This window comes from Phocoena sinus, chromosome 11 (assembly GCF_008692025.1).
Source record: "Phocoena sinus isolate mPhoSin1 chromosome 11, mPhoSin1.pri, whole genome shotgun sequence".
Classification (NCBI taxonomy): domain Eukaryota; kingdom Metazoa; phylum Chordata; class Mammalia; order Artiodactyla; family Phocoenidae; genus Phocoena; species Phocoena sinus.
This window is the reverse complement of record NC_045773.1, coordinates 47,791,122-47,805,623: the sequence shown is the minus strand read 5'-3', so window position 1 is coordinate 47,805,623 and position 14,502 is coordinate 47,791,122. Positions and strand designations below refer to the sequence as shown.

At 52.3% G+C, this 14,502-nt stretch overlaps 1 protein-coding gene across 6 annotated transcripts in view; it reads left to right on the top strand.

Moving 5' to 3' along the window:
• DLEC1 (DLEC1 cilia and flagella associated protein) overlaps positions 1-14,502 on the top strand; it is a 102,282-nt gene that overhangs the window by 84,522 nt on the left and 3,258 nt on the right. For 5 of the 6 annotated variants that reach the window (XM_032647575.1, XM_032647576.1, XM_032647579.1 and 2 more), the window contains 12 exons: positions 4,921-5,074; positions 5,523-5,633; positions 6,615-6,745; positions 7,531-7,722; positions 8,511-8,581; positions 9,045-9,196; positions 10,436-10,554; positions 11,068-11,138; positions 13,473-13,678; positions 13,763-13,873; positions 13,992-14,117; positions 14,225-14,319. In XM_032647575.1, the coding sequence (XP_032503466.1) occupies positions 4,921-5,074; positions 5,523-5,633; positions 6,615-6,745; positions 7,531-7,722; positions 8,511-8,581; positions 9,045-9,196; positions 10,436-10,554; positions 11,068-11,138; positions 13,473-13,678; positions 13,763-13,873; positions 13,992-14,117; positions 14,225-14,319 (1,539 nt within the window). The remainder of the gene's footprint in view (positions 1-4,920; positions 5,075-5,522; positions 5,634-6,614; positions 6,746-7,530; positions 7,723-8,510; positions 8,582-9,044; positions 9,197-10,435; positions 10,555-11,067; positions 11,139-13,472; positions 13,679-13,762; positions 13,874-13,991; positions 14,118-14,224; positions 14,320-14,502) is intronic. The other variant, XM_032647578.1, reaches the window with a different exon arrangement.

Sequence of the window (14,502 nt, the reverse complement as noted above, 5' to 3'; positions counted from 1 at the left end):
GGTGTGGATGGAGTCCTCCTCCCAGGACTGAGTGTGTGTGAGTACCCTCAGAGCAGACAGCTTCCTGAATCCCGTAAAGGGAAGGGGCCTCTGGGGAAAACAGCCCAAGACAAACAGTCGAGGAAACCCACACTGGCCAGCTACACGAATCAGTCCCTTCCTTCCTTCATAAATAGGATCTTTTTGGTCATTTTCCCTCAGAGACAGTTGAGAAGCCCAGTGTTCCTGCAGGACCTGCTGTGACCTCTCTCCAGGGCCACGCCCACATTCTTCACTGCGGGTCGGGCAAATCCTGTTGCAGGATTTACCAGTCTTCTGTGTGATGCCTGAGCTCTGGGAGCCAGTATAGCTGAAGCCGCCAGGATAATCTCCCAGCGCTCCTTTAGTTACCTGCCCTGCTCTTTCCCCACAGCCCATTCTGCCTTGTGATGCCTCTCACTCCACTGTTACGGAATCTCTGCTTGGCCTTCTCCAGGGGTCTCAAGTAATAGTTTTGTTCTCCTCTGTTTTATCAGTTAATCTGATTACAGCCTTTCTTTTAATTTTTTTCTCATTGGAATAGCATTATATTTACTTTATTCTTTATTTAAAAATTTTCACAAATTATGCATAATGTTAGCATAGTGTATCGTATTATAATAATGATATATGGGGCAAACATAATAGTTGCCAGTCGGGACCCACTCTCCATCCTTCTCCACCCTGCTCTCCTATTTCTTCTCTTCCTCAGCAACACTTGTTACAATCTATCCTTCAGTGGCACTCATCCTGGTGTGTGTGAAGTGATATTTCACTGAGGATTTGATTTGAGTTTTCCTGATGGCAAATGATGTTTAGCATCTTTCATATGCTTATTGGTTATCTGTAGATCCTCTTTGGAGAACTATCTCTTGAATTCTGTGCCCATTTAAAAAAAATAAGGTTATTTGTCTTTTTATTATTGAGATGCAAGTGTTCCTTTTTTTTTGAGATGGAAGTGTTGTTCTTTATGTATATTCTAGATACATGTCTATTATTAGGTATATGATTTTCAAATATTTTCTCCCACTCTGAGAATTGTCCTTTTACTTTCTTGATGGTATGTATACTTTGAAGCACAAAAGTTTTAAATTTTGGTGAATTCCAGTTTATGTATTTTTCTCGTTTGTTGCTCGTGGTTTTGGTGTTATATCTAAGAAACCATTGCCTAATGTCACAAATATTTACTCACATGTTTTCTTCTGAGAGTTTCATAGTTTTAGTTCTTATTCTTAGGTCTCTGATCCATTTTGAGTTAGTTTTTGTGTATGGTGTGAGGAAAGAATCCAGGTTCATTCTTTTCCAACTAGATAATCAGTTGTCTCAGTACGGTTTCTTAAAAAGACTTTTCTTTATCCATTGAATTGTCTTGGCACCCTTTGTCAAAAATCAGTTGACTGTAAGCATGAGGGTTTATTTATGGACTGTCAGTTCTGTTCCACTGATCTATAGGTCTGTTCTTATGCCGTATCAACATTGTTTTGATTAATGTGGCTTTATAGTAAGTTTTGAAATCAGGAAGTATGAATTCTCCAACTTTGTTTTTCTTTCTCAAGATTGTTTTGGCTATTCTGGGTTCTTTGAATTTCTGTATGAATTTTAGGACCAGTTTATCAGTTTCTGCAAAGAGGCAGCTGGGATTTTAATAGGGAGTGTGTTGAATCTGCCGATCCGTTTGGGGAGTATTGCCATCCTGACAATATTAAGTCTTCCCATTCTTGAACATGAAACGTCTTTCCATTTATTTAGGTCTTTTCATTTCTTTCAGTGAGGTTTTCAGTGTACAAGTCTTGTACATTTTTTGTTAAAGTTATTCCTAAGTATTGTATCATTTTCGATGCTTTTGGAAATGGACTTTTCTTAATCACATTTCATTATTATTCATTGTTAGTGTGTAGAAATACATATAGTTTTTTGTATATTGACCCTGTATCCTACAACCTTGCTGAACACATTACTTCTGATAGTTTTCTAAATAGAAGATCATGTCGTCTGCATTTAGAGATAATTTTACATCTTCCTTTCCTTTTTCTTCTTTTAAATTTTTATTTATTTATTTATTTTTGGCTGTGTTGGGTGTTCGTTGCTGTGCACGGGCTTTCTCTAGTTGTGGCGAGCGGGGGCTACTCTTCATTGTGGTGCGTGGGCTTCTCATTGCAGTGGCTTGTCTTGTTGTGGAGCATGGGCTCTAGGGCGCATGGGCTTCAGTAGTTGTGGTGTGCAGGCTCAGCAGTTGTGGCTCGCGGACTCTAGAGCGCAGGCTCAGTAGTTGTGGTGCATGGGCTTAGTGTGTGGCATGTGGGATCTTCCCGGACCAGGGCTCGAACCCGTGTCCCCTGCATTGGCAGGCAGATTCTTAACCACTGAGCCACGAGGTAAGTCCCTACATCTTCCTTTCCAATCTGGATGCCTTTCCTTTCTATTTCCTGCCTAATGGACCTAATGATACTCCAGTACAGTGTTGAATGAAAGTGGCAAGGTTGGATGTCCTTGCCTTGTTTCTGATCTTAAAAGGAGAACATTATCTTTTACCTTTCAGTATGATATTAGCTGTAGGCTTTTTGTAGATGTCCTTTATCAGGTTGTGGACGTTCCCTTCTATTCCTAGTTTGCTGATTGTTTTTCTCATGAAAGAACGTAAGATTTCATTGAATGTTTTTTCTGCGTCTTTTGAAATAATCATGCCATTTTTGTCCTTTTTAAAATTAATGTGGTGTTTTTCACTAATTTTTGCATATTCAACCAAAAATTTTCTTATTTGACCTATTGTTTATTTGGGAGTGTGTTGTTTAATTTACACATACTTTTGTTTCTCAAATTATTTTCTGTTTTTGATTTTTAATTTGATTCTCTTGTTGTTGGAGGACATACTTTGTATAACTTCAGCCTTTTAAATCTGAGGCTTGTTGTATGAGCTATCTTATGGTCTGTTCTAGAGAATATTCCATGTACACATAGGAAACATTTTGCTGTTGTTGGATAGAGTGTTATATAGAGGTCTGGTTGGTTTATAGTGTTAAGTCTTCTATTTCCTGTTCATCTTCTGCTTAGTTGTTCTGTCCACTATTTAAAATGAGGTATTGAAATCTCTAATCACTATTTTGGAATTGTCAGTTTCTCCCTTCAATCCTGTCATTTTTTGCTTCATGTATTTTGGAACAGTGTTGCTAGACATGTGTATTTATAATTGTAATGTCTTCCTGATGGATTGACCTTCTTATAATTATAAAATACCCTTCTTTGTCTCTAGTAACAACTTTTGTCCTAAAGTCTATTTCATCTCACATTAAAATAGCTACAATAGCTCTCTTTTGGGTACTGTTTGCAGTATATTTTTCCATCCTTTTACTTTCGGCATATTTGTGTCTTTGAATCTAAGGTGTCTCTTGCAGACAGTATACAGTGGGATCATTTTTTTTAATACATTTTGCCAATCTCTATCTTTTGTTTGGCTTTTGAATCTATGACCTATCTCAGGCTCGTTCTGTGGCTATAAAAAGACAGCATGATAACTGCAATTAAACCTCATTTTCAAATATATTTTACAGCTGTTTATGGGGACAAGTCTTTTCTTCTTTGATATTCTTGAGGATTGCCAAGCTGGCCAAGATGGTAAAGTGTTTTTTGTCTGTTGGAAAAATCCTTAATTATTGAACAAAGTGAACAGCACTCAGAAATTTATGGCCCACCCCCAAAAAAATGGGGGCAGGGAGGAGGTTAAAAAAAAGGAAGATAGCATGAGACATCCTTGTAATGGAACCGTTCTGTGTCTTGACTGTGGTGGTGTCATGCGTATCTACGTGTGATAAAATTGCGTAGAAGTAAATACATACAAACGAGTCCATGTAAACCTGATGGGGTCTGAATAAGATCGCTGGATTGTATCCGTCTTGGTCTCCTGCTTGTGACATTGTGCTATAGTTAGGCAAGATGTTACTATTGGGAAATTGGGTGAAGAGTATATTGGATCCCTTTGTATTTTTTTTTGTTACAGCTGCATGTGAATCTACAGTATTTCAAAATAAAAAGTTAAAAGCAAAATGCATGTTATCTCCGTTCCTTATATAAGGAAAAAAATACCCTCAGACATATTTGTGTGGGTCTGTTTCTAGGTTTTCTACATTGTTCCATTGATCTGTTGTATACATCCCTCCACCAGTAACACACTAACTTGATTGCTGTAGCTGTATAGTAAGTCTTAACATCCAGTAATTTCCCACTTTATTCTTTTTAAAAATTGTTTTAGTCTGTGTCCTTTATCTTTCTATATAAATGTTACAATAAGCTTGTCTATATCTATAAAAATCCTGGCTAGGAGTTTGATAAGAATTGTGTTAAACTTAATAGATCAATTTGGGAAGAGTTGACTTCTGTGTTGAGTTTTTTAATCCATGAACATGGTTTATGCCTCTCTATAGTCATCTTCGATTTCTTTCATTGGTGTTTTTGTAGTTTTCAGCACACAAATTCTATACGTGTTTTATTAGATATTTACCAAAGTATTTCAATTTTTCGAGCAATTATAAATGGTATTATATTTTTAACTTCTGTTTCTACATGTTCTTTGTCAGCCTGTAAAAATGTGATTGATTTTGGAGTTCCCTGGAGGTCCAGTGGTTAGGACTCTGTGCGTTACTGCCGAGGGCCCGGGTTTGATCCCTGGTCAGGGAACTAAAAATCCCACAGGCCTCCTGTCACAGCCAAAAAGAAAAAAAAAGTGATTGATTTTTATGTGTTGATTTTTACCCTGTCACTTTGCTGACTCACTCATTAGTTCTAAGATTTTTTTAAAAACTCGATTCCTTGGGATTTTCTACGTGGACCATCAGGTCATCTGCACATAGGGAGGAGTTTTAATTCTCCCTTTCTGTTGAGTGTGCCTTTTACTTCCTTGTGTTCCAGCCACCTGCCTGTGTATGCCGAGGTGCAGGAGCCCTACGTGTACCTGCAGAGCAGCCAGGTGGAGGTCACCAACCTCTACCTGGGCGTGCCCACCAAGACGCCGGTCGCACTCATCAATGGCACACTCCTGCCCACCCAGTTCCACTGGGGCAAGGTGGGTGAGCCCACACTGTCGGGCCCTAGGCCTGCAACCCTCAGCCCCAGAGGCCTGTGTGGAGGGGGACGTTGTCCCCCAGACACCGCCCAGAACAGATTACTGCCCCTGGAGCTGACTCTGCCGCCTGCCCCACGTGCCACGGCAGATGGGGCCACATCCCTGTGCATCAGAGCCAGCTGTCCCTGTTCCCCATCACCCTGGGCCTCCCAGGGTGGCTTATTTAGTCCAGAGAACCCCTGACAGGGATGAGGTCCATCTGTGGTGGGACAGGAGAGGAGAGGGACCTGTGGTTTATCCCCACTCAGGAGCACCCCACCCTGCTGGTCTCGCTGGGGGCCCCCAGTCCGCCAGCCTCCCCAGGGTATGCGGCGGTGCTGAGCCCTCTGTCTGGACCCCGGGTCCATCCTGGAAGCCCAGCATGTGACCCCACCCATGTGTCTGCCAGCTCCTGGGGCTCCAAGCAAGCTTCTGCACAGCAAGAGTCTCCCCGAGACGTGGCACGCTGGGCCCCCATGAGGAGCGCCAGTTCAGCCTAGAGTTGACTGCTCACACCCAGGCGAGTGAGGGCTCAGGGGCCTGCGTGCCCAGGAAGCTCCCCTGGCTGCCTGCCTCTGTGCCGGCCATGAGGTCCACCCCAGACCCCTCTCCTGGGCTGCGTCAGTGGGGACGAGACTTCTTGCATTTGGGTCTGGGGTCCCCACTGCCACTGGGCCTGCTGTCTAGGGACACAGGGCCTGGATGTGCCCTGACACCCTTGGGGACCACCTTTAGCCCTCGCCAGGCCATTCTCTTTGGAGCAGGTGGGCCCAGCTTTCCAGCTGCCCGGAGATGCTGAACAGAGCTGCTGCCCACGGCGGGCCCTGTGCTGGGTGCTGCAGGGGAGTCTGAGTGGCACCCAGGTTCCTCCCAAGAAGGACACAGCTTCTCCTGGGTGCAGCCCACAGGAAGGCCATTGGGCCAAATGTGCTCAGTACTTGGGTGGTTGCCGGCTCTCTGTTTGTGGTTCTTGTGGGGAAGGAAACTTCTTCCTCGCAGGGACTAGCAGCCCCAGGTCCCAGTCCTCTCTGGCGAACATGTGGACGGTGGGCTTTCTTACACAGCTGAGCCAGAGCTCGAGGGTGACGGCCGGGCCCAGGCCTGGCACAGAGCAGACCTCATGCAGAAAGGGCTTGATTTCTATGATAGCAGCTTCATCAGGATAAATGTGCGGCTTCTCCAGAGGTCCGCTTGGAGGGGTCTCCTTCACGTGGGGCTGCCCAGGTATTTGGGGCCGACTCACAGCCAGGAGCCCTGAGGAAGGGGCCAGGCCTCCGGTGGGGGGCAGGGGTGGGCTGACAGGCCGGGTCTGGGCATAGTGACCCACTGAAGGGTCTGGGAGCCCTTCCACAGAGATGAGCCTGGACAAGACCTTTGGGTTGAGCGCCCCCCCCCCCCACAAGCAGCCTCCTGTGCTGTGGGAGCCCATCTGAGGCCCCTCTGCTGAGGCCAAGCCCTGGGCTTTACCTGAGTGATGCACCCCCGGTGGGCTTCCTTATAGGACGAGTTGATGGACCTGGCCCTCCCTTGTAACGTGTTGGGCATGAAGGAGCCACTGGTTCTGGGCATTTCCGGGAAACCCCGGGGACTGCAGGTGGCTATCGCCATCTCTACAGAGGACAGCGACAGCAGGTGAGCCCAGGGCAGGCCCGGGGCCTGGGGGCTGAGGCAGCCGTTCAAAGGACCGGCCTTGAGGTGGTACCAGCCTCCTCCCCGTGATTCCCGCGCCGGGAAAAGGCCCCTCACAGACTCTCTGGGGACAGCCCCGCCTAGCCCATCACCGCCTTCTCTGTGGTCTTTCCCCACACACCGGAGGCGTGGTGTTCAGGCAGGGAGACGGCAGGGGACGGGGCTCTGGGTACCTTGGACTTTCCCACACGAGGCCTGGCGACCGGGAGACAGGCCGGTCTGCCCCGGCCAGGGAAAGCCTGGGGAGTTTGAGGCCTCTCGGCATCACGGGTGGGCGAGGCGGGAGTCTCTGTGGGGTGGCAGCTTTATTTATTTATTTATTTATTTAATTTATGGCTGTGTTGGGTCTTCGTTTCTGTGCAAGGGCTTTCTCTAGTTGCGGCGAGCAGGGGCCACTCTTCATCGCAGTGCGCGGGCCTCTCACTGTCACAGCCTCTCTTGTTGCGGAGCACAGGCTCCAGACGTGCAGGCTCAGTAGTTGTGGCTCACGGGCCTAATTGCTCCGCGGCATGTGGGATCTTCCCAGACCAGGGCTCAAACCTGTGTCCCCTGCATTGGCAGGCAGATTCTCAACCACTGCGCCACCAGGGAAGCCCTGGGGTGGCAGCTTAATGAGGGCTTGGAGGATGCAGCCTGGTTTCCGGGCAGCTCTGGCGCCCCCACCCCAGGTGGCTCTCTGGGCAGGGCCAAGGGTGGCGTGTAACCGGGTGCTCATGGGCTCGGGGCAGTGTTGCCAGTGCAGAGCTGTGGCCAGGCCACCCGGAGAGGCTCCACCTGGACTTCGGCTCAGCAGTGCCGCTGCGGACCCGCGTGAATCGCCAGCTCATCCTGACCAACTGCTCCCCGATACAGACCCCTTTTACCCTCACGTTTGAGTACTTTGGGAGCCCTGCAAACAGCCTGCGCCAAAAACCCAGCCTGTAAGTCTGGTTTCTTTCAGAGGCTGCTTCTGGGGAGGATGTGGCCTGCTGAGGTGGAGGGCTTCAGACAGGCCAGGTGGTACTGGGGCCCGCGGACGAGGGAGAAGTTATTGTAGGTGGAGGGAACTGTGCGCAGAGATACAGTGAGGCACGCTGCAAAGCTGTAGCTCGGAATCAACTGCAGTGAAAGTATTTACACCGAGAGGCTGGCTAAGTTTACCAGCACCCCGCTGCAGACGCCTCGCCACCAAAGCTCCTAAGGCGGGGGTGGGAGGGGGGGAGTGGTGGCGGGAGCTTCAAAACCGCCGACTGCTGGTGTTGCAGGGCACCAGGAACAGCTCCTGAGCCATTAACTTGCCCATTGCAGAAAGTTAGCATGTGTTCAATGCAGGACAGATGTCAGCAGCAAAGAGTGGAAACGGCCTGTTGCAGGAGGCTGGACAAGGGTTGGGGAGTCGGGGCTGGGTTTTCATCCATGGGTCACCAAGGTGCAGAGCCTGGGGATCGGGGTCCCTGCCCTGGAGCCCTCCTGAGTTTGTTGGGAGGCAATCCCTGGGGCTGGCAGGCGGCCTGCAGCTGGGATGCTTTGGGTGGTAGGGGTGCAGCGCGAGCAAAGACCACAGACAGAGGTGAAGAGGAGGCCTGACCAGCTCTCCCCTGGGAGGAGCAGGCAGGGCCACCTTCCTCCGCGGGGCACCTGGGGGGAGGCTGGTTGCCAGGGGAGGTGGCTCAGGTCTGGGGAAGGGCCCGGATGGCTTGATGTGATTTCCACGTCCCGTCTTGTCAAGCCCCGACGTGCCTCCTGCCCTGCTGAAGATGGCTCGGATGCGGGAGCTCTTGGCCAAGCGAGAGCAGCTGGGTAAGAGTCCCAGGGCAGGCGCTGAGCCCAGGCCTGGCCAGAGCGGCGTTTTGCGTGGCCTTCCAAGGAGGTGGGCCAGTTGCTGCAGGAGGGGACCCTGACCAGAGACCACTTCTCAGCGTCTTTTCTAGCAAGGTCCCTGAGATGGCGTGGCCCTCCACCTGACAGCGCCCCCTCTTTTAAACGAGGCCATCCCCTTGCCAGGGCGTGGGGCTTGTGCACAAGGGCCTGGCTTCGATTTGGGAGGGGTGGTGGCTCAGAAGGGAGGGCTGAGGCTCGGCCCTTGTGGGAGTTGAGAGAAGCTTGGACGCTGGGCCCCAGGCTCCCAGGAGGAGGGTCTGTTTAGCCAGACCAAGGAGAGGCCGTAGGTTGGCTTGTCTGGTTCAGTGCTTTGTTGACGCTTGAGGATTTGGACCGCTTTCCTGCCCTGGGGCCTGAATCCCCATGCCTGGTTCTCCTGCAGAGTTTATGGAAAGCATGCTGTCCCACGGGAAAGGAGCTGCCTTCTTTCCCCACCTCTCCCAGGGCGTGCTGGGGGCCCACCAACAGCTTGGCATTGACCTCACAGCCTGTGCAAACATGTGGGGCGAGTACTGGGACAGCCTCATCTGCACAGTAAGTAAACAAAGTAAACGTGTCCCAAATCCTAGGCTACTGAGTTATTGCACAGAAGATTTTCTTGAACTATTTAGTAAATTGGATGCGTTAGTTATGGTAGATAATTGCTTTAAATTGTGCTGTGCCCAATGACAAAGAGTTGATCACCTTAATGTACAAAGCGTTTCTGAACTAACAATAAGGGGGGCAAAAGCATCCCAAATAGGCAAAGGGTTTGAATAGGCAACTCAAGAATGACAGAGACGGCCAGCGAACGTGAAACATGTCACCAGCACTGGTAACCAAAGAAGTGAGGGTTAAACCACTGAAATACTAGTCTTTGTGAGATTAGCAAGGTTCAAAAGTTGTCAGTGAAGGTGCAGGGGAAAGGTACTCACGTGCACGGCGAGGCCGGCTGGGAAATGTGTGCCGCCCTTCGGAGGCACTTCTGCAGGGCGCTGGGGACACACAGTTAAGGTTGCCTCAAGGAAAGAAGTGGACACAGGGAACAAATAAATTCACACCAGGCTTCCTTTTCTTCTCAGCGTTGTTTGTAATAGAGGGGGGAGAAAAAAGCAAACGGTGTAAACATCCATGTCCATCAGGAGAAGATCGGATGAAAACATTAGGCTACATCCACGCAGTAGAATTCCGGACAGCCCGTTAAATGAGGCTGCAAACCTTCATTAGTAAAATTATCATATGTTGTAAAGAGAAGAGAGATTACCAAAACAAAGCATGCCCAGAATGCTCCTCATTTATATCTGTGTTTTATGCACACAAGTCTGTCTAGACAGTGGTACACTGAAATGTTAACAGTGAGTCATGCTGGGGGGTGGGGTAGGATCATGGGTGAAACACATTCTATTTTAAATTAAAAAAAGACATTTATCGCTTTTTATTAGCAGAGAAAAATAATAAAGTTATTTCCATTTAAAAGATAAAGGAATTTAATCAAAGGGGCCATAAGAGGCCAAAGACCCTCAAGCTGGGAGATCCGTGCAGTCGCACGCAGGGCTGGGCGGGAGAGCAGAGACGGGAGGGCAGGACAGGGAAGCCGGGGCTGGGAGGCCAGGCCTTTGGGGGGGTCTGGGGTGAGTGTCAGACAGGGGGGAGTGAGTCCCCGCCCAGTTGCGACCAAGCTTTGGGGACCCTGGGCTGGCTGGAGGAGGGAGGGCCTCGAACGGAGGGGATGGGGAGCCAGGGGTTGCGGTAGCAGACGGTGACGAGAGCAACGCATGACTGCTGTGTTTGCAGGTGGGAGACCTGCCCCCAGCGGTCATCCCGGTGCACATGGCGGTGGTGGGCTGCCCCATCAGCTCCCACAGGACCGCCCACTACACCACTGACCAGATCCAGAAGGAGCCTGTTGTCAGGTATCCCTGCCTCGCCCCCGCCCGCCTCCTTCTCTAACCCTTGAAACCCTCTGGCCTCCACCCCGGGCTGCCCACACCAACTCGTTGCTGTCCCGCTGGCCCAGGGCCACTTGGTGCCACCCAGCTCGAAAGCCCCAAGCCAGGGCTACCCCAGAGGAGAGAGGCCTCAGGGGGCATGGCCGTGATCTGCACATCTCCGAGGGATTTGCGGGGACAGAAGTACCGAGTAGTCACTTGTGGTCCGAGGTCAGGGCCAGACTTGGGACCCCTCACTCCAACTGCGTTGGGGTCTGTGTGGTTGGTCAGTGCGGTTGCAGAGTGGGTGGGGTTTACTGGTGAGCAGTCCTGGGTCATGGTTCACCGGGCACCGCATGGGGAGGGCCTCCAGCCCTGGGGCTCAGTTACTCTGGGCTGAAGACAGACCGCTATGGGGCCTCCTGCCTCTCTCAGGAGAGCTGGCCTGCGGGGTGTGCGCTGGCTGTAGCCCTGCTGACCCTCGTCTCCTGTCTCCAGGTTCGGCACCCAGGTCTCTGGAGGAGACACAGTCACCCGGATCCTTCGCCTGAGTAATTCCAGCCCCTGTGGTGAGATGCTCGCGAGAGAAATCGGGGCTCTTGCTGCAGGCTCTGCCGTGTGGTGGGCCAGGCTGGGAGGGACGATTGGGGTGGGGGAAGCTGATGGCCCACGACCTGGAGCCAAGTGGGCTGGGGTATGGAGGGAGGACCCCAAGGGCCAAGGTCAGGACTGGCCAAGCCAGTCTTGAGTTGTCAGAGCCACTTCCACCCGAAAAGACAGGACTTATCCTTGCCTGGCGTCTCCCAGTGTCCATGGGCCACAGATGCCCTCCCCTGGTCGGGTTCACCTTGCATAGGGACAGGCACTTGTAGGGGACACCTTTTCTCTTCCCTTCAGCCAGCAGCCCCTGAGCTATTTGCCAGGTGCTGTGCAAGGAACTGGGGATACAGGGGCAACAGGACAGCAGGGGCTGTGCCTGATGGGCAGGACGTGACCGTGGGCTGCCAGTGTAGAGTGCACTGAGTGCAACTGTGGGGGCGGCCAGAGTGCTGGGGGTCTGTGACAAGGGCCATCAGGCTGAGGCCAGGAGGAGAGCAACCCAGCTGGGCCTGAGGGAGCGTATGGGCCACAGGAAGAGCCAGGGCCAGCTGAGAACCAGAGTCTCCCGGGGATTATTTAAAGCACCTTGAGGCTGGGCCACCCCAGACCGAGTGAACCACAGTCTCTAGGGGCAGGGTCTGGGCACTGTAGTTTTTAAGCTCCTCGGGGACTCAAGGGAACATCCTGTTGGTGGAAGAGAACGGCCACTCTGTGACCTTGCTTATTTTTGACCACTGGATCTGTGCATTTGGAGTGTATTGGACCACTCTGATCATATCTTTATCAAGTTCTTCTGGCGTTTGTAGTTTTGCTGTATGTTTTTAGCTTCTGTATTGTTAGATGCACTCGACAGCTAATGATGCCTCTTATCACCCTGTAACCTTCCTCTTTGACCCCTTCAGTGCTTAAATCCCACCTCGCCGAATAGCGACATTGCTCCCGCTGGTTGTATACTGGCATTTGCCTGGTATGTGTTTGCCCATCCCTCTGTTTTCACCCTTTATGACTTTGATGTGTTTCTTTGTAAACAGCCGAGAGCTGAGCTTTAGAAAACCTAATCTATGTATTTCTTCTTTTATGATTTATTTCACTGTTATTTTCCTACTTTCTTCGTTTTGCTTTTTGTGACTTCTGTTTTCCCTTTGTTTAATTTGGGATTTCTCTTCTACTTTCCTGGTTACCGTTGCTTCCTTGGGGCTCATCATCACATGCACAATTCTCCTTACCTGAAAGTGAGATTGTCCTCTGCACTTGAGAGTATGGAAGCCACTGGTGGCCTTGGTGAGAGTGATTCCGTGCGTGAAAGAGGCAGATACCAAGTAGTAACCCTAGGGACTACAAGTTCGGGGACCTTGCGTGGGCATGTCTTCACCAGGCGTTCATTCCCCAGGGGCGAGCCATGAATCCGAGGTGAGCTGGGAGTGGGGGGAGGCGCTCATGGATTGTCCTCCAAGCTTGCTGTGGAGAGGTGGTACTGGAAAGGTCTGGCAGAGGGAAGCTTGTTTAAGTGCTGTGGGGAAGCAGCCAGGAAAGAGGGGAGATGGGACACATCTGGCCCCTGAGAAGAGGGGGTGTAGGGATGGGGTAGATGCAGACAGATGGGGGGCTCCGGGCAGGACTTTTTTCTGGGAGGTGAGGTGGGACCACCCACTGAGTGCCAGCGGAGACCAGGGAAGACGGTGTCGTGGTGCAGGTAGGCAGGGACGGCCGAGCAGGAAACAGTGATGGGCAGAGTGGGGGCACAGTTTAGGTTGGGGACATATTTATGGGAGTGGCACATTGTTTAGAATGCAGGGGACTTGCTCACTGAGGCCTAGATGGTCGGTTCCGTTCCCCCAGGGTTAGGTTTTTGCCCAGTGGGTACAAGGATGGGGGCAGAGAGAGAGATGAGAATCCTGGCCAGACAGTTGCCAGTGGCAGCCCCCAGAGACTTGCCTGGCTGGGGAAGGAAGTGAAAGCAGGCGGGCGCTAAAGGATGGAGGGGAGGAGGCAGGGTACACGGGGAGTGAAGGGCCCAGTGGTCAGCAAAAAGCCCAGAAGGAAAGGAGGGTGTGGGGAGAGCACACAGGGAGCCGGATTTCTGCATCTGGACATGAAACCTGGTCTTGTGTTCCAGAGGGCAAGGGCTGATGGAGTCGATGGCATAAGCCTGTAGACTCTCCTAAAACAAGAATTGCCTGCAAGTGACATCGGGGACCCTGACTGTGGGAGACCCGGCAGCCTCCGGGAGTTGGGAGGGGGGCGCCCAGGGAAGAGTCTGCTCCTTCCTTATCCCTCGCCTCTCTCCCCCATGTCTGCCCCAGACATCCGCCTGGACTGGGAGACCTACGCTCCAGAGGCCAGGGAGGACCGGCTGCTGGAGCTGCTGGTGTCCTATGGGCCACCCTTCCCGCTGCGGGACCAAGCTAGGAACGGCCTCCTGTGCCCTGAGACCCCTGAGAGCAGCAGCTCCTTCTGGTCCCCAAGTCCCTCTGACGTGTCCAAGTCCAGCCGTGAAGCTGCCCAGTCTGTGAGCAGGGGTGGCGGTAGGGCTGCCGGGCTGTGGCCAGTGGGCCTCGAGCCTGCGTGAGCCTCAGCGACTCCTGGACCACAGGCTGAGGGCGGTTCCAGTGCCAGCGCCTCCCAGGAAATCATCTCGGTCACCCTGCAGGGGTGCGAGGGGGTGCCCTCTGACCAGCTGTTCTCCATCAGCCCCAAGCAGGTGGTGAGTTGGGGCGGGGCTGGGAGCTCTGGGCGGGGGGTCGGGGGTCGGGGGCTCGGGGTGGGTGTCCCCCTGGCCGGGAGGGGCAGGCGGCACTGAGGCTGCTGTGTGCGTCTGCCAGGTGGTCCCCGCAGGGGGCAGCAGCACCATCTGCATCTCCTTCACACCCGTGGTCCTGGGCCCTGATGTCCTGCACAAGGTGGAGTGTACTGGCTTCGCCCTGGGCTCCATGAGCTTGGATGACAAGGTGAGCGCTCCTGGCCTGGGGAGGGCCCCCACCACTGCCTCTCCCTGGGGCAGCTCGCCCGCTGCCTACTCAGCGCGGGCGCCCGTGATCGGGCTTGGGCTCGGCAGGTGGAGAGGGAGCTTCCGGGGAGGAGGCGCCGCCTGCAGGGCTCGGCTGTGGGACCCGCGAGGCTGCACCTGCACGGCTACGTGAGGCCCGCGCAGTGAGTCGGCTGGGCTGCCTGGCCTCCCTGCGGCCCGCTGTGGGGGTCAGCCTTCCCCGGCACTGCTGGGGACCAGACAGGGTCCTGGGAGCAAGAGGATGGGGACGGGAGGGAGAAGCTGGCGGGTGAGCCCAGGGAAAGGCCGGCCAGGGTCAGCTGGGCCCCAGAAGCCCAGCCGTGCCT